This window comes from Pararge aegeria, chromosome 18 (assembly GCF_905163445.1).
Source record: "Pararge aegeria chromosome 18, ilParAegt1.1, whole genome shotgun sequence".
Classification (NCBI taxonomy): domain Eukaryota; kingdom Metazoa; phylum Arthropoda; class Insecta; order Lepidoptera; family Nymphalidae; genus Pararge; species Pararge aegeria.
Window position 1 is genome coordinate 979,817 of NC_053197.1, and position 19,169 is coordinate 998,985.

The 19,169-nt window shown below is 39.3% G+C and overlaps 1 protein-coding gene across 2 annotated transcripts in view; it reads right to left on the bottom strand.

Annotated features, from left to right (window-relative positions):
* Window positions 1–19,169, bottom strand: part of LOC120631347 (echinoderm microtubule-associated protein-like 2) — a 91,660-nt gene that overhangs the window by 29,022 nt on the left and 43,469 nt on the right. For both annotated transcript variants that reach the window (XM_039900861.1, XM_039900860.1), the window contains exons 3-5: window positions 2,232–2,420; window positions 1,559–1,667; window positions 528–665 (exon numbers count right to left, since the gene is read on the bottom strand). In XM_039900861.1, the coding sequence (XP_039756795.1) occupies window positions 528–665; window positions 1,559–1,667; window positions 2,232–2,420 (436 nt within the window). The remainder of the gene's footprint in view (window positions 1–527; window positions 666–1,558; window positions 1,668–2,231; window positions 2,421–19,169) is intronic.

Below are 19,169 nucleotides of genomic sequence, written 5' to 3' on the forward strand. Positions count from 1 at the left end.
TATTTACAAAGAGGCTTAACGCAACTAGTCGGAAGGCTTGGTTTATTGCAAGTAATATTGCAACGCCTAGATGAAATCTATCTGTTTTGTGTTAAAGCAAACAATAAACCTAAAAACAGCCTTCTCACAAAAAGTATTAAGATAGTTTCCTATTATCCGCTCACGTTTTAATATTATGCAACTCTGTGGATTTTATCTTAAGGAATTTATTTCATAAATCAGTAGGAAGTAAAGGTACCATTGATACATTGATTCACATTTAAGATATCAGCATTGCGGGTACAAAGTGTGTGTATAAGTAGTATATAATAGGTAATTATAATAATTAAGTCTTGCAGACTTATCTAATATAACTAAAAACCTTTATAATACATTGTAAAAAAAATTAAGTATCGGAAACTTATGGTATGCATGGGAATTGCTTTCTTAATTAAACTTACCTGTTGCATAGTACTCGTAAGTCATAAATATGACTTACCTTTACCTGCCACTTTTTTAATTTTAATCATTTAATTAATCCTGGTTACCTATACGGTTGTACTGTGTGCGGTGCGTGAGGGGCGGGCGTTGCGCGCGGGGAGGGCGAGGGCGCGGGGGACAGAGAGGAAGACGATGCCGGTGAATCAGATTGCAGAGACCCTGTAGACTGATGCTGTGGACCGCGTCTGGAAAAATGAGAATATAAAGTTAGTAAAAGGTTTTTCAATAGCAGCCTTCGTCTTTCCTTTCGTGAAGACCGAGTTCGAGCCACGGCACGCACCACTATTCTTTCGGAGTTAAGTGAGTTTTAAATTTAAGCAATTTAAATATGCTTTAAACAATGCAGGAGAAAATCGTGAGACAACCTGCATTCCTGAGTGTTCTCCATAACGTTCTCAACGGCGTGTGAAGTCTACAAATCCGCACTTGGCCAGCTTGGTAGACGAGGGTTTCCTTCTCATTCTGAGAGGAGAGTCATTTCTTGTAGTACGTAAAGCGACTTTATGAAAGTAAATTTTTTGTAGTATATATTTGTAAGTATTAATTCAAAATTCATTTATTACAAACGTCAAGTCTGTCTGTTTGTTGTAGCTCCACCACCGGTGCGGAAGGCAGATTCTACCGAGAAGAAGCCGGCAAGAATCTCAGCAGTTGCTTTTTTCCAACATCAACTATTTACATTTTACATTTTAACATTCTTTTTCTATCTTGTGAGAGATGAAAGCGGAGCCGGATGCTTCCAAGCAACCATGTCATTAAGAAATTCATCATTTCTCTCATGAATATTTTGAATGACCTTTGTTCTCTTCTATTTATTTCTGTTTTGTTCTTGTGTGTATTCATTATTAATAGTAAAGTATTTTTGATTGATTTATTTATGAACGAAGAACTTTAATTGATGGACGAAGCAGATGGCCCACCTGATGGTAAGTGGAAAACCATCGCATATAAACAGAGGAACACTTCGCAATGCCAGAAACACTTCCTGATCCCCCCGGAAGGCCGAAGTCTAACCAACTAGGCTACCACAGGTTTTACTAGGCTCTGTGTAGCGCTTGATTTGATATACTTGAATTACCTTTGTGAGAGGGAAGAGGCACTGGATCCATAGCTGGAGGTACGTTTGACGCTTTCCCTATAGGAGGGCTGTCGGATCCTGAGCTCACGCGTAGGTGTGCCAGGGTTACCTGCGGAGTGCAAGAAATTATAAACATTAACATTGAGTTTTGTATTGCTCCTATAGCTAGTTTTCGCAGAAATATTTTATTCTTTTCTTTTCCACTACAAGTTAGCCGTAGACCTCACTGTTAAGTGATGATGCAGTCTAAGATGGTAATGGGCTAACCTGTTTCTGTTCTAATCGGTTTCCACGCGAGATCGTACAAGAATGCTAAATCAGGGCCAAAGCCCACCAGACTAGACCAGGGAAAATTCAGAAATTATAAATTCCCAAATTCCCCTACTTGGGATCAAACCCGCGACTTCCCATTCCTTCCCATCACAGCACGCACCTCTAACTTTTCTAAGTTTTGTGCGTTTTAAGTAATTAAAATATCACTTGCTTTAATGGTGAAGGAGAACATCGTGAGGAAACCTGCATGCCTGAGAGTTCTACATAATGTTCTCAAAGGTGTGTGGAGTCCACCAATCCACACTGGGCCAGCGTGGTGGACTACGGCCTTAACCCCTTCTCATGGTGGGAGGAGAACTGTGTCCAGTAGGACACAGGGATAATGATGAATGAATTGTACCTGAGTAGGTCCCATTTCTCTGTGCACCAGACGTGGCTGGAGCTCTGCCCTCAAGCGCGTTCAGTCGCCGCAGCGCGTCTGCGAGGGTTGACCGGAGACATAGCAGTTCCTCAGCTTGCCTCGAGCACCGCACTTCCAGCTCCGCTACGCGCGCTGCCAGCCCCGCGCCTTCGCTTTCTAGCATTTCATCTGGAAATACATATATTTGTTTATATTAAGAAACCTTTGAGGAAAAACGTCCTATAAATGAATATAGATTAAAACACTAGTACTGTAATTTATATTACCACTAGAGACCCGCCCGGTATATACTAATGTGGTGTATGGGCAGTTTGGAGGGTTTAATAATACAATACCGTAACAGATAATAGAAAATTTATAAATTTAAAATTTATAAAACCCTTCGAGTTTCTAAATAATATACATTATTCTACTACTACTATTAAGCCCTCTTATTTAGTACCCATATTCAGGGATTTGTGAAAAAATATGCAATCCGCCATTTTATGGCAGCGGCCATCTTGGACCGATTTCCATTAAAGATAGCTAAGAAAACTGCCGACTAATTCACCTTTCAAACAAAAATACAAAATCAATATCGGTTTATCTGTTCCGAAAATATGTACCTACACAAACACACACAATACATAGGCACGTCAAGTTTTTACCACCCCGTTGTTTTTGCGTCGTAGGTTAAAAACTTAAGCGCGCAAAAATATGATTGTTTCCAAATCCAAATCTTTGAATTTCTTTGCTTTTGCTCTACTATAATATGCATGTTTATTACATTTACACCAGTCTCTTGAATTACTCTATCTGTTGCTAATAAGCTTCATTGAAATCAGCTGCGTAGTTTAAGAGATCTTAGGTTATAAAAGAGCGAGAGCCACTATGTTAATAATATGTAAAGATCACAAATGACAATACTTAGAATACAAAAGAGCCAAGTAATGTAAATGACAACGATTGCGAAACCTTGAATCTTTGTTTGTTCTCGATGTTATAGTTACTTATTAACATGTCATCATTTGACATAACACTGTGTACAGTGTTGTTTCTAGAGTCCTCAAACACAGTCTATATTATATTCTAGATTCTAGATCAGTCTAGACTGTAAGGATTCTAGACTACAGTAAAGATTGTAGGTGGTGTTGAAATAAATTTAGAAACAAAGATCACAAGGAATCGATCTCTTAATTTTTCAAAAAATTTGTGAGGTTCTACCAAGGAATTCTCCGTACTATACAGGCCGGAGTTTTAATTTGACACGTATATTATTTGGAAATACTGTGGAATAACTGTGGGAGAAGTTAAACTTTTCGTCCTTCCCCGTGGGCAAAAATGTTCGTGATAGCCGTATAGATGAGATTGCAGTCGCTGACTAATTTGTAGTGGAATAAAAAGAAAAGTAAAGCGGCCAATCGCGAGTCGCACTCGCGCACGAAGAGTTCCGTACCATTATGTAATATGTATAAACATGGCACCCATCTGCAGTCTAACATATTCGCAATCATTTTCAGATTGCTGTTAGTACTAATAATTAATAAGTAATATAATTTATTTTTGAATTATTTTATTTTACCGACATATATCTTTCCAAATTTATGTATTTATTTTAATTGCACTTAATTTAATTTTGTAAACTGATGTACTGTGTTAATTTTTTATGGTTAAAGCCAGAAATAAATGATTATTATTATATTATTATTATAGTACTGCTCCGCAACCATGTTGTATAGGAGCCCCCTTAAGATTTTTTTTTTTGTATTTGTCGTTACAGCTGCAACAGAAATACATCATCGGGGTTCATGAGATACAGCCTGGTGACAGACAGACAAACAGACGAACGGAGAGATACTTTTGGTACGTAACCCTAAAAACATGGCATTGCAACGCACAGCAATACAGTATGTCACATTGTATGGTAGTTAATTGTTGCATTGTTTGACGACAATGGCGACGGGTTATCGGCGACTCTGTACCACTGACCTCAAATGTTTTGTGTACACTGTGCAGATTGTTACACAAGCCAAATAAGCCAAATCAGCAAGCTGCTAGGCCGTTGCGCAAGACGACCTTGGATTATAAGTAACAAGCATTGATTTGAATCGGACTATAAATAAAAGGATTTAATGAAACTAAGCCATGTGTCATGTGCTATGTACTTCGTTAAATATTTGATATATTCCAAGGCACTAATGAGTTAGATAGATAAGGTAGGGTAGGGGTAAGAAAGGTATAAAAGGCGACACATTTGGCAAATTTTTCACTTAACAATTATTCATTGTAAAGTCAACATTTCCTGAGGATGCTCCGGTTCGGAGCGAAACGTGCGTTACATTGCCGAAGATCTGTTTGGTGTGGAGTATAAAAATTGAGGAAATTACACGTATTTCGTGATTTCAAACTATCATTTGCTAAGTCTTTTTTTATGAATACCAAAATCGCCGGGTCATGACACCCGGCGAACGACAATAATATATATATATATATATTTTATATATTATTGGTAATTTATATCAACAAAACCTTTAATTTCTGAAAATGCAAGATATTTTTTGGATATATTAAATACATCCGAACGTTGAAATAGGGTTAATTCGCATTTCGATACAATTACCCGTATAATAATGAGAATCTTCATAAACCTAGGTAAATGCGACCATATAATATACTCTAACTATAACCTGAAGGTAATTTTCCTCCGTAAGCCCAAAAAAGCATTCATTACTTAACAGTTGCATAAATAGCAATTATATCCCACTTCTGTCATAGGAAGCTTTAGAGCTTTGACCCTCCACGTTGCTTCGGGTTGGAGGATAACATACTTTATACCTAACTTGTTTTCATTAAGTCTGCACCGTACTCTATTTCCGAATATCTTCATTAAATATACAACCAATTGAGATAAAAAAAAACAGAAAGTACTTACAATAGATAATAAGAATTAAATGAATCGGTTGATATTTAATGGCGATGTCATTACAAAAAACCGCATTATAGTATTTTTTTTTAAATATACTAGCTAGGAGTTCGCTTAGTTTATTATCTATGTTTTGCAATCTTTTATTCAAAGATATACGAATAGAGTATATGTATGTAATAAAGAATCCAGTGCAATTTATGCACACACGGCAGAAGTGTAACTTCCGTAGTGTAACTTCTAAAAAAAGGAGAAGAGTATATGTATGAAATAAAAAATCCCGTGCAATTTATTCACACACGGCAGAAGTGTAACTTCTGAAAAGTAGCCTACGAGGGATTGAGGTGGCTGTAGAGTATCAGAACTATTAGGATAAATGTAAGGTTTATTATTCAGTTTCCATGTTAACTAGAATAGGGAACAAAAATTATAATGTTTTCAATCTCACTCTGTCCTATACATTTAAGTGTTTGTGTCTCAATGGACTTATTTTTCGTTTCATCGAGTTTGAAATCACAACGATTCTAAAGAAGTATCTCTTCAAAAAATCCGCATTTAATTCCTCCCTGTCGGTACCTAGTTATAAAGGGAAAAGGTATTTAACAAATCTATACACACTTCCTCTTCAAACTGCCTCTTTTTAACGGTTCCGTTCTGAATGGAAATAAAAAAACCGGTAAAAAAATGCCGGTAGCTAAAATTAAAGTTGCCACTGGAATAGAACGTGTGTCCTTCATGAGCGGCTAGTTCGCGAGTGTCGCGCGTTACGACACATGGGACATGCTACAGACGTGTAGTGTCGGTAACCTACTTGTTACTGCGGCTATTTGCCACTTCGCAGACTCTCGTTACTTTGTTATCGCTTACATAATTTTGGCATTACTACTTCTCACTCCGAGGAATAAGTAACCAGGGAAACCAGGGAAAATTTAGATACAGCCATTCAGTCAGCCGAATGTCTGTTTTTTACAGGGATTTCTCATATACTCTTTTTTTACTTCTTATTTTACTACAAGTTATGGACTGCAATTTCACCTGATGGTAAGTGATGATGCAGTCTAAGAGTGTAGCGGGCTGACTTGTTAGGGAGTATGCCAGTTATATTATACCTCTGATAGGCTAATCGGTTTCTACGCGACATCGTACCGGAACGCGAAATCGCTTAGAGGCACGTCTGTGTCGGTAGGATGGTAACTAGTCACGGCGGAAGCCTCCTGCGTTATATACTCCCAAATCATCGTTCACCACTACGCCCGCGCCAGGGAAGTCATTAAAAAACTTGTAAAACAATAATAATACGAAGAGTCAAGACTCTTTTTCTCAAACTGTCCCACCGGGACACTACTACTATAGCTTAAAACAGCTTAAAACGTTTGAATAGTAATAAATAAGTATACGTCCTAAAAGTAATGATTATAATTTTTTTTTTATAAATTTAATGTGCATATAAAAATTTTCGGAACCAACAGGATTTGAACCTGCGACTCTCTGGCAATCGCGGCTGATAATTCTGTAAGAAATGTCATGAATATTATAATACCAGTGTTTAAGCGATGGCAAGGCCCCGTAGTCATTAAAAAGTAATAGACCAATTATACAGTTCAAAACTTGTATGGACTTGGGTAAAACACTGGTTTAAATATAGCTCCAAGAAACAAAAAAAACCAAAATAAAAAAAGGAAATAAATTTATTCATTCATATTGTCCGATACGTCATATTCCGAGAACAAATGGGAACTACCCAACACGAATTTTGTTTTTCGTCTCATTTTTAATTATCGTAATCTTTTATCACGTTAAAATGATTCAAGTATTTTCTATGAACAATAAAAAAACGCTGTAAAACACTGTTCATTAGTAGTCTCGTATATTTCTATATCCCTAGTCCTACGTAATCTGTGTTTTGTGCTGTATGTTTTTGAGTCGATGCTCTTTTGATACATAATTACAGTATTCTTAACAAAAAAGACAACTATTAAATAATTTTTATTTAGGTTGTGATTTCCATCAGTAGTGACGACAGTAATCATCTATACTGTTACTGTTACTGTTTAGCTTCACTACACGGCACGGGTCTCCTCCCACAATGAGAAGGGTTTAAAGCCTTAGTCCACCACGCTGGCCCAGTGCGGGTTGGTGGACTCCACATACCTTTGAGACTATTATGTAGAACTCTCAAGCATGCAGGTTTCCTCACGATGTTTTCCTTCACCGTCGAAGCAACTCATATTTTTTTAATTACTTAAAACGCAAATTACTTAGAAAAGTAAGTGGTGCGTGCTGAGATTCGAACTCGGGCCCGCGAAAGTGAAATCGAGCTTCTACCCACTGCGCTATCAACGCTATATCATGTTTAGTTCAATATAAATAAAATTAGCGTTCGTTTCTGGAAAATGGTGGAAAACTTACGCCACGCCGCGTACACATCGTTCATGGTGTCGCCAGGGGAGTCACCCGCCCGGGAACTGCGGTTTTCATCGAGGCCTTCCATTTGCTTTATATCACTATATCTCACTATTGTACACTCTCACTTTATTCACTTTTAAGCACCATTATTTATTTTCTAAATTTTCAAAGCTATCCTACTTTCATCATAGTTTACTATTTATTTAACTTATTTCTGGAAACATTATTATGTTTTAATACGTTATTAATATATTATTAATACGTAATTCTTTGTTAAATTAAATGGATAAGCATATTTACATATCACACCTAGCTATGTCTGTTGTGAGTCTTTAAAGACCTATAGGGGTAGCATGCCTGCCACGAGAAAACTGTTTAGTAAAGTAAAGAATAGAGATAAACAACTATGGTCGGGTCCCTTATATTATAACTCTAACTAATAAAATGAAATCTTATAATACAATGTAACTTATTATTAAACCATGGAAATAAATCATAAGTGCCTGTTAAAGATACATTTGATTTCATAAAATATTTGATTTCTATTGTTCCGATTGGAAATGTCAAAAATTACACAACTTTGTTCTACAACAATAAAAATAACGGTGATAAACAAAAATAACACCCGGCCAAGTTTTGTGGGATTTAGACCAGAAGCCCTGGCAGCTTTAGTTTTGAGTTTTGCCAAAATCACACTAACATGTACAAATTGCGATTTATAGGCCTATTTGAATACAGAGATATGTTGACTTTGACTTTACATACGCACATAACGTTGTGAAGGAAGCAGGTGCTCGTAATCACAGACGTTTAAAACACACTGTATGTAAATTATGATATGACGGTAATGGTTTTTTTTAACTAAAAACACTATCGGCGTTATGTCTACTCACAGAAACTTTCCCCACGTCGCAACGTATAATATGTTCATGTATACTCAATACAAAATTAACACAGCTCGTTTATTATCAGTTTTTTGACTGTAAGAGGATATTTAGACATGTTCTAGCTGAAGTAATCGCGATGCGTTTACTGTAGCTAGGTCAGTGTCGCGCCATAGCTCTATCATAGACGCATTGCAGGGCAACTGATTTCATCGACTAAAATTATATTTAATAACGAAACGGAACTATATTTATACATCATCATAATCCGCATATTTACGTCCCACTGCTGGACACAAACCTCGTAGGAGGAACGGTTTTAGAGCATAGACTCACCATGCTTCTCTAAAGTGTGTTGGTAGGTTTGGCCCACTACAGGGCACGGGTTTCCGCCCATAATGAGAAGGGGTTTAGGCCGTAGTCCATGCCGTGCCGTGCGGGTTGGTGGAATTCACACACCTTTTGGAATATTATTGAGAACTCTCACGCATGCAGGTTTCCTCACGATGTTTTTTCCTTCACTGTTGAAGCAAGTGATATTTTATTAACTTAAAACGCACGTAACTTAGATAAGCTTGAGTAGCTTAGTGAGGTCGAAGTCCTACCCACTGGGCTACACCGCTACTGAATATAAGTTCTAAACGGAAATATTAGTTTAAAGCGTCTCATTCTTTAATCTTTGAATACGATGGAATGCATATTGGATATTGGATAGAAGCAGGCGTTACTATGCGGAAATCCATGATATATTATGAAAATTAAGCTTAGTTTGCTATACTCCGCGATAAGATGTTGACATTACAATGAATAATTGTTAAGATGTTCTTAGTTAGAGTTATAATATAAGGGACCCGACCATAGTTATTATCTCTATTCTTTACTTTCATCATCATCATCATCATCTCAACCAATTGACGTCCACTGCTGGACATAGGTCTTTTGTAGGGAGTTCCACAATGCACGGTCCTGGGCCGCTTGCCTCCAACGGCTCCCAGCTACTCGCCTGATGTCATCTGTCCACCTCGTTTGGGGCCGACCTACGCTGCGTTTACCGGTGCGGGGTCGCCATTCCAGCACCTTAAGACCCCAACGTCCATCGGTTCTCCGAGCTATGTGCCCCGCCCATTGCCACTTCAGCTTCGCAACTCGCTGAGCTATGTCGGTAACTCTAGTTCTTCTACGGATCTCCTCATTTCTGATTTGATCACGTAGAGATACTCCTAACATAGCTCTCTCCATCGCCCGCTGAGTGACTCTGAGCCTTCTTATGACGCACACGCAACACGCACTGTTCGAAGACTTTAGTCTTCAGGCACTGGGGGATTTTGGACGAGAAGATGTCACGAAGTTTCCCGAACGCTGCCCATCCGAGTTGGATTCGGCGGTTTACCTCTTTCTCGAAATTGGACCTACCTAACTGGATCGTGTGTCCTAGGTATATATACTCGTCTACAATTTCGAGTGCAGAGTTCCCAACAATTATTGGGTGGAGCGCAACATGAGCGTTAGACATAATTTTCGTCTTGCTCATGTTCATACGAAGGCCCACCTGTTGAGAAACTCTGCTGAGGTCATTGAGCATCGCATTAAGGTCTTCCAGAGTCTCTGCCATTATGACTACATCGTCGGCAAACCGAAGTTGAGTGATGTACTCGCCGTTAATGTTGATGCCAAGCCCGTTCCAATCCAGAAGCTTAAAAACGTCCTCCAACGCAGCGGTAAACAGCTTCGGGGAGATAACATCTCCCTGTCGCACTCCTCGCTGCAGTTGGATCGGTTTCGTAGTCTGGTCCTGTATACGGACTGACATAGTGGCGTTTTTGTACAAACACTTCAAAACTTCGATGTACCGGTAGTCAATTCGGCATCTCTGCAGTGACCTTAACACAGCCCAGGTTTCCACCGAATCAAAGGCTTTCTCATAGTCCACAAACGCTAAGCAAAGTGGCCGGTTATACTCTTGAGTCTTCTGTATAACCTGCCGCAGCGTATGTATGTGGTCTATGGTACTGAAGCCCTTTCGGAAACCGGCTTGTTCAGGAGGCTGGAAGTCGTCGAACCTATTCGCGAGACGATTCGTAATGACTCTTGAGAACAACTTGTAGACATGGCTCAACAGCGAGATAGGTCTGTAGTTCTTCAGCAAGGTATTATCACCTTTTTTGAAGAACAGAACAACCACGCTCCTGTGCCATGCCTCTGGCGTTGTGCCTTGATGAATGACGGAATTGAACAACCGCTGAAGGACTTTAAGTATCGGTTTTCCACCCGCTTTCAGGAGTTCTGCTGTGATTCCGTCATCACCCGGTGCCTTGTTGTTCTTAAGTTGTTTGAGAGCCATACTAATCTCGTAAAGGCTGACGTCCGGGATATCTTCAGTGAAGTGTCGGGTCAATTTGGCTCTAGGGTCTTTAGCCAAACTTTCAACAGGCTTTTGTGTTGAGGTGTATAACTGTCCATAGAATTTCTCAACCTCACTCAGGATCTCTGGTTTAGAAGATATGAGACTACCATTGTCAGTCTTCAGGCGAGTCAACAGGCTCTGTCCGATAGACAGATCTCTTGCGAACACTTTCGAGCCTTTGTTGCGCTCAATGGCGACTTTAATTTTCTCAGTGTTAAAGTGTCGCAAGTCTTTCGTCTGCAACTTCGAGATCTGTCTATTAATACGCCGATATTCAGACGCATCTTTTGAAGACTGTAGTCTCATTTCTTGTCTCTTCTCCATAAGCCCGAGTGTATGGGCTGAGAACTTTTTGGTTCTATGTTTACGGTGGGTCTTAAAGAACTTGGACCCAACCGTATGGACAGTTTCCACAAGCCTGTTGTTAAGATCGTCCACAGAATCGCAGTCCAGGCAATCAAGCCGGTTTTGCAGCTCCAGTTGAAAGCTCTCGGGGTTTTGGATATGAGCACGAGTAGGCCGGAGCGTAGACTTTACCAGTCTGACCCTTTCCAGCTTTACATTTATATTCAATGTGCCTCTTACCATACGGTGATCGCTCCCGGTTTTCACCCTGTTGATCACAGAGACATCATTGAATATATGCCGTTTGGTCGACATGATAAAGTCGATCTCATTTCTCGTCGAACCATCGGGGCTCAGCCAGGTCCATTTCCTGTGCGGCCGCTTTTCGAAAAAGGAGTTCATCATAAAGAGGCCCTCCTTCTCCATAAAGTCGGCCAGCATTTGGCCCCGTTCGTTCCGTTGCCCATATCCAAATTGCCCCACTCTCAGCTCTGCACCGCTTCGCTTGCCCAGCCTCGCGTTGAAATCCCCCATCACAACACTGTAGTAGGTTTTCGAGGCATGTATGGCTTTCGAAATATCCTCATACAATGCCTCTACTTCCTCGTCGGAGTGCGCAGTTGTGGGTGCGTAGACCTGTATAACCTTCAGGGAATACCGTTTGGTTATTCTGAGTACAAGGTACGCTACCCTGCTCGACACGCTTTCGACTCGAACAATGTTGTTGACAAGGGATTTGTGGACGATGAATCCGACACCACCTTGGGACTGTTGTTCGCCCTCCCGGTAGTAGAACAAGTTGCCGGATTTTAGGATTATCGTATCCTCCCCCTCTCTACGGATTTCAGATAAACCCATGATACTCCAGCGCAACTTGCTCACTGCTTCTTCCAGCTCGACTAACTTCTCATCGGTCCTCAACGTGCGTGCGTTATACGTTGCCAGGTCCAGTCGTCGAGTTTGGCAGCGGAATCTCTTCCGGAGATTCTTGACACCCCTTGCCCCGCCGTTACCATAACCGCTGCCAGAGCCAGGAATAGCGGGGCTGCCGGGGACTAGGGGCTGTGGCTTTCTTTTCTCCATTCATACAAAGATTTGCCCGGTAATGACCACGCTGGGCAGGCGGGTTGGTCATCGCAGGGCTAGACTGATCGCACCGGCGTCGCTGCTGCCCGACACCGGTCTGTGCCATTTATTCAGTCTAGCCAATTTGAAGTAGTTATACCGCCACTTGTCGGTCGCCAGAGCCTCGTCGGATAGACGGCAGGGTGCACCACGTGCAGGTGAGGTTGGCATTTTGGGAGGCTGACTGGTACTAGCCTCCCCCTTACACCCCCTCTCTTTACTTTACTAAACAGTTTTCTCGTGGCAGGCAAGCTACCCCTATAGGTCTTTAAAGACTCACAACAGATGATGAGATGATGAGAAGATGTTCTTAACAATTATTCATTGTAATGTCTACATCTCCTAGGAATGATCCGGTTTCGCCGCGAAACGTGCGTAGTGCTGTTTGATGTGGAGTATAATGATTAAAGAAATTGTAAACTACACCATTCAGATTTTCCTGCTTTTCGCGGAGCAAATTAAGCTTAATTATTAGCTTTTTATTAGCTTCACTTGTATGTATGTTTGTATGTTTGTAACCGACTTCATTGGGCGCGATTTTGACCCACTTTGAACGATTAGATTTGATTCAAACTATGTAGACATATCGAGGACCGATGACAATACACTAATCTGAGAAGATTATTCCAATTTTCAATTTAAAAATAAGATTTTTTAGTTTTTTCGAACTATTAATTACAATTACTACACCGCCATCTAGACCCAAATGTAAAAAACCCTAGACCCAAATGTAAAAAACCTATGGCGTTTCCAACAGATGGCGTTCGCGGAACTACACAAATTCCAAATTTTTATTTTTTTATTCACACTATTATTAATTTATATTTATCGAAATTTTTAACACTATTCTTAATTTAAATTTATTAAAATTTATTTTCTTTTTTTTAGTTCGGTTTTCTATAAAAAGCGTGTAGTTTAGTTTTTTTTAAACTATTATTTATTTTCATAATATGTAATGGAATGCTTGCATGGAATGTTAACTTCGGTAGCAACGGCTTCCAAAACTAACCCAACGTTTATAATTCAAATACGGCTCGCATTCCTTTTCCACGTGACACTTACTCAAATAACGAGGAATTCGGTGCTAACGGTAGACGCGGGTGGGAAGCGCATCTTGAATATTTACATAGCTGGCCCTGTGATAACTAACTGTTCTTTACAGGTTCGAGTGTGATATAAACATGAAAAAACAATCAAGAAACAATTTTGTATTATCACCAAAATGTGACAATCCATACTTTTTTTAAATATATAGACAAGTGCTTGACTGTAATCATATCTGATGGTAAGTGATGATGCAGCCTAAGATGGGGCGCGTTAGAGTACGCGCGCGTATGCGTATGTGTGTGTGTATGTCTCTGTATTACTGAACTACACTAAAAGTGTGTTTGTTTGTTTGTCCTTTCTTCACGCCTTACATATACATTTATCCCAGGAAAACTAACGGTTCCTACGGTATTTGTAGAAAATCGTCATAAACGCGGACAAAGAACCGCGGGCAACAGCCATTGTGAGGAAATTTGCATGCTGGAGATTTCTCCACAGTGTTTTAAATGCGTGTAAAATCCACCAATCCGCATTTGGCCAGTGTGGTGGACAACGGTCCCTCCTCATTCTATTTCCCGTTGGGCCGCTAATAATGTCTCCTGTAGTGGGCCGGTTATCGGTTGATAACCTAAAACTCCTACTAACTCGATCGACGGTCGATTGACGCTGTGGGCGACCCTGCTTTCTGAGTCTGAGTCCGAGCCCGTGGGTTCGATTCCCACAACTGGAAAATGTGTCTTTCAATCAAAATCGTGTCAGTGTCTGGGTGTTGTATCTGTATTCTGTATTTTATAAGTATGTATATTATTCATCAGTCATCTTAGTACCCATGCCACAAGCTACGCTTACTTTGGGACTAGATGGCGATGTGTGTATTGTCTTAGTATATTTATTGATTTATTTATAACTATATAATTCTATCAGGCGATATACTTAAAACTTCCTTCTTTTTTATTTACTGCCAAGACCTTTAAAATTAGGTCAGTACTCTGAAACTACACTCAGATCTGCACTTAAGTGGCGTTAAAGCAGTTACATTGAGCAAAAAATAGTAACATTAAACAATATTATATCATGCATTCATGACTGGTTTTTTGTCGCTATAAAAAACCGACTGAAGCACGTGTAAACCCCTTACAAACAATGTTACCTAATTGCTTGTTCGACAAAAAACCGTTTAGCATGTGAGCTTGGCTAATTATTTAACTTTGTTTTATAAAGCGTCGATTCTACTTTTAAGCTCAGCATACATTATTAATTCATACTAATATAATAAATGAGGAAGTTCTTCTGTATGATTGTGAAAATTAAGCTTAAATTGCTATACTCCGCGAAAAGCAGGAGAACCTTTACTCCACACCAAACAGACGTAAGTAGGGTAAATGCCGAAGATCTGTTTGTTGTGGAGTATAAGGCCGTTCAGACTTCAGATCCGAACGTAAGCATTGCGGCTTCTACAGACGAGCTCTGACAAAAAGCTCTACCAGTTTTAGGCAATTTAATATCACTTGCTTTAACGTTGAAGGAAAAGTTCGTGAGAGTTCTGTATAATGAATAAAAGAGAGTTAAGAGTAAGCCTCTGGGACATCGATAGTTTAGAAAATATATAATAATAAAAAAAAATTATACTACAATCTACGACATTACACACATCGCCATCGAGCCCCAAAGTAAGCGTAGCTTGTGTTGTGGGTACCTACTTAGATAACGGATAATTATTTTTATGAATAATATACATAATTTTTTTAATTACACAGATAAACACCCACCCACTGAGGGATCACACAAACATTTTCCAGTTGTGGAAATCGAACTTACAGCCTTGGCTTAAGAAAGCAGGGTTGCTGCCCACTGCACCAATCGGCCGTCAAATGTATCCGTGCAAAGCAGCTTTCTTGCCAGAGAGTATACTATTTAAGGCCCCATATACTAAATTAGTCGCTCACCGAGGCTCACGTTCGTTATGTCGACATTTCTCTTAATAAGTACATGTCAAACAAATAAATACCAAAACTCGTCTTTAATCAATGTTCAATGATTCGCAATTAATCAAAGATGGCAGTCTGAATAAAATTAAAGTCATCAAGTCCTCATCTGAGCCGGTTGAGTCGATTAGTCTTGTTACATATTGCCCAAGCTGGACACCGTAATGTCAAAGTTACGACATTTCGTAGACTTGTTTATACTAATTTGAGTTTGTGTAATTTGTTTGTATTACTCATGCGGGGAAAGTAGTATCTTGACGCTCGCTGTTGCGGTTGAAAAAGAACCGTTTGCCCATTTTAAAATTTGAGTGCGACAAGTTTATTTGTCGCACGTAAATTATTCTTGGCACACGCAAATTTAGATAAAATTACTAAAATAAAAAAAAAAAATAACAGAAAAAAACACAATCGACATATTAAAACTGAATTGAGGTTGACGCGTCTGACAGTTTAATTTAATAAATAAAATTGTAATTAAATTAAAATTAGTTTAAAAACTTTCCCCGCATGAGGAATACAAAATAGTATGTGCGACTAGTGCGACGTTGTCGATTACCCACTCAAGCGAGTGACCGCACTCGCTTCTCTCGTGCGTTCAACTTCGCTTTCGTGGGCAATCGACAACTTGTCGCACTTGTTGCACAATATACTATTGCCATCTGTCGTAAGTTGTTATTTAAAACATCATCACGCTTATTAGAAGCTAAAAAGACTACATAACATTATGTTATGAGGTCACTTATAACGGTGTTGTTTTAATCACTTTAGTTTTTGTAGTATTGCAAGCATGGGTAAGAGACATTTTTGCCAACGGCGAATCTCTCTCAGCTATGACAGAGGAGGCATGTACCCAACAGGGGGCTTTTATATGATAAACTGGCTGTCCCGGCGCACTTCGTACCGCGCATCATTTTTTTTTTTAAAGAATGTTATTATTTTAATACTTATTATCCTATTCCGGTCTAATAGCAATCCAAAAAATCAAATATCATAAAAATTTGTCCAGCCGTTCTTGAGTTTATAAATGGTGTAACTGACTTTTTATGTCAACTCACACCGGAACGCTGTCGAACGGGATAAAAAGTATCCTATGTCCGTCTCCTGGCTCTATGCTACCCACCCACCAATTTTCAGCCATATCGATACAGCCGTTCTTGATTTATAAATAGTGTACCTAACTCGACTTTCCTTTATATGTAAAGATATGCCAAATAAAAGCACTAAATGCCTCCATCCTATGTGAGAGAAGGTCTTTGTTAACCAGCAGGGCTGGAACGGGCATGATATAAAAATAATATCCCCCGACTATATCCCCTAAATAAGGGATATATTTAACCTGCTAAAGTGGGTAGATGGAATAGGAGAAGTTTACCCCCGTTTATTATTACACATATATTATTTGGACATTTTTTCCACTTGTGAGCCAGTGTTCTGAGAGTTGATAAAGCTGTATGAGAAGATACGCTTTTATCCTTTCCCTCCACCACCACCTCTGTAAGTGGGAGGCTAGTACCAGTCAGCCTCCCAGAATACCAACCTCACCTGCACGTGGTGCACTCTGCCGTCTAACCGACGAGGCTCTGGCGACCGACAAGTGGCGGTATAACCACTTCAAATTGACTAGACTGAATAAATGGCACAGACCGGTGTCGGGCAGCAACGACGCCGGTGCGATCAGTCTAGCCCTGCGATGACCAACCCGCCTGCCTAGCATGGTCATTACCGGGCAAATCTTAGTAAGAGGTGGACAGAGTAGATCAAAACTTACGAGTCTCTGGGAGCCGCTAGAAACAAGCGGCCCAGGACCATTGTTTTTGGAACTCCCTACAAAAGACCTATGTCCAAGAGTGGACTTCAATCGGTTAAAGTAATGATGATTCAGATTAAACTGTTCAGATTTTAAAAATTAAGCTTTAAACCAGGTCATAGGAGAAACGAGGTTTAGTGGGAAGTCGCTGGCGATGATCATGCATGCATTTAATTACCATAGGTACGTAAAGTAAACATTCAACGCAGTAAGGCACATGGCCACAGAGTAGCGTTACACAAGCTTCGCAGTTTACACGACGTTGATAACGTTGCAAAAGTGGAACAGTCATTTTGTGAAGCGTGGACCGTGGATAATTAGTTTGGTGCCCGTCTGTTTACAAGCAGCGATTTATTATCAGCCGCGCATTTTTACCCGAATACTTGACGGTACGGAACAATCGGAACGGGTTCTTTGGGTAGTGACAAGTACACTGTTTGCAATAAAAAATATAACAGAATTTAATAATAAATCTTCGTAATAAGTGTTGCAACAGAAATGGAATTGAAAAAAAAACGATTCTTAAAAGATATTTGTGTTCGGTTTGATTGTGACTACGATGAAGTGGAGTTTGTTGTTGGAGGTGTTTTTCATTTCTAAGTATGAAACTTAATTTTGTACATATCTATCTTGCTATAAAATATGAAAGTTAATATTATTAATTATTCATAAAAGTTTAGTGACAGTACGTGATTGCAGAAAAGTATTTCAGCCTATTAAAAAATAGAATCACCACCCACTTATGTTGACGGCCGATTGGCGCAGTGGGCAGCGACCCTGCTCTCTGAACCAAGGCCGTGGGTTCGATTCCCACAGCTGGACAATGTTTGCGTGATGAACATGAATGTTTTTCAGTGTCTGGGTGTTTATCTATATATTTCATATAATTATTCATCAGTTATCTTAGTACCCATAACACAAGCTATGCTTACTTTGGGGCTAGATGGCGATGTGTGTATTGTAGTAGTATATTTATTTATTTATTTACTTATATACAATGCACCTGAACCATTTTGTTTTTGCTACGAGATTTGAACACATACATCGTTGCCATGGCAACAAGCTCAGACTGTTGATGCCCGTCTCAGCTTGCACGTTGCACTATTTAGGAATTAGGTGCCTCCAAAACGTTAAGAACGTTACGTTACGTAAGTTTCACTTTATCCGTCCTAATTTCTGACACTTTAACTTTTATTAATTACTTTATTTAGAACTGTTACATCTATTTAGAACTTTTTTTTTTATAAATTTAAAATGCATAAAAATTTTTGGAACCGACAGGATTTGAACCTGCGAATCGCAGGCAATTGCGGCCTGAGCGCTTTCACCAATTAAGCTACGGCTCTCCTACCGTCGCTGCCGAAAATTAGTATATACCTTTCACATCAGTCTTATAGGGACTGTAGCGTCATCTAGTAGGAAACGTTGCAGTTTCGATCCTGTCGGTTCCGAAAATTTTTATATGCATTTTAAATTTATAAAAGTTGATAATTCCTCCAAGGTAAAACACTAATAAAAAAAATTATAAAAATAAAAAAAACTATTTAGAACTGTTAGGTGCATCTAAGGTCAAACTCTCTACTGACCTTTTTGTTACGTGGTAAAAAGTTACGTTTTAAAACTGGTTTCACAAGCATAAAAATTAAAACGCTCTGTGTGTACAGGCCCTAACAGCTGAGATAACAATACCTGTTACACATACACATGGAGAGTGCTTCAATATTTACTCATCAAAAAGCGTGAAAGTGATATTTAAATGCGGCCGACATTTGAAAGTTCGTCCATTATATTAATTAAGTGGCAATTAGCTAACTCTTCTGCGAATGCTAATTGGATTTCCAACCAAAAAAGAGAGGTTTACAGCAAGCACTATTTTTAAAATTTTTTTACAGCGCTTTTTGCCGATTTTTTTCTGTTAAGGGATGTTTCCATAAAATATCGCTAGCTTTACTATCCTAGTCCCTATTATAAAGCCTCGTTTTTCCGTCCGTCTGTCCGACAGTGGGCTGTAA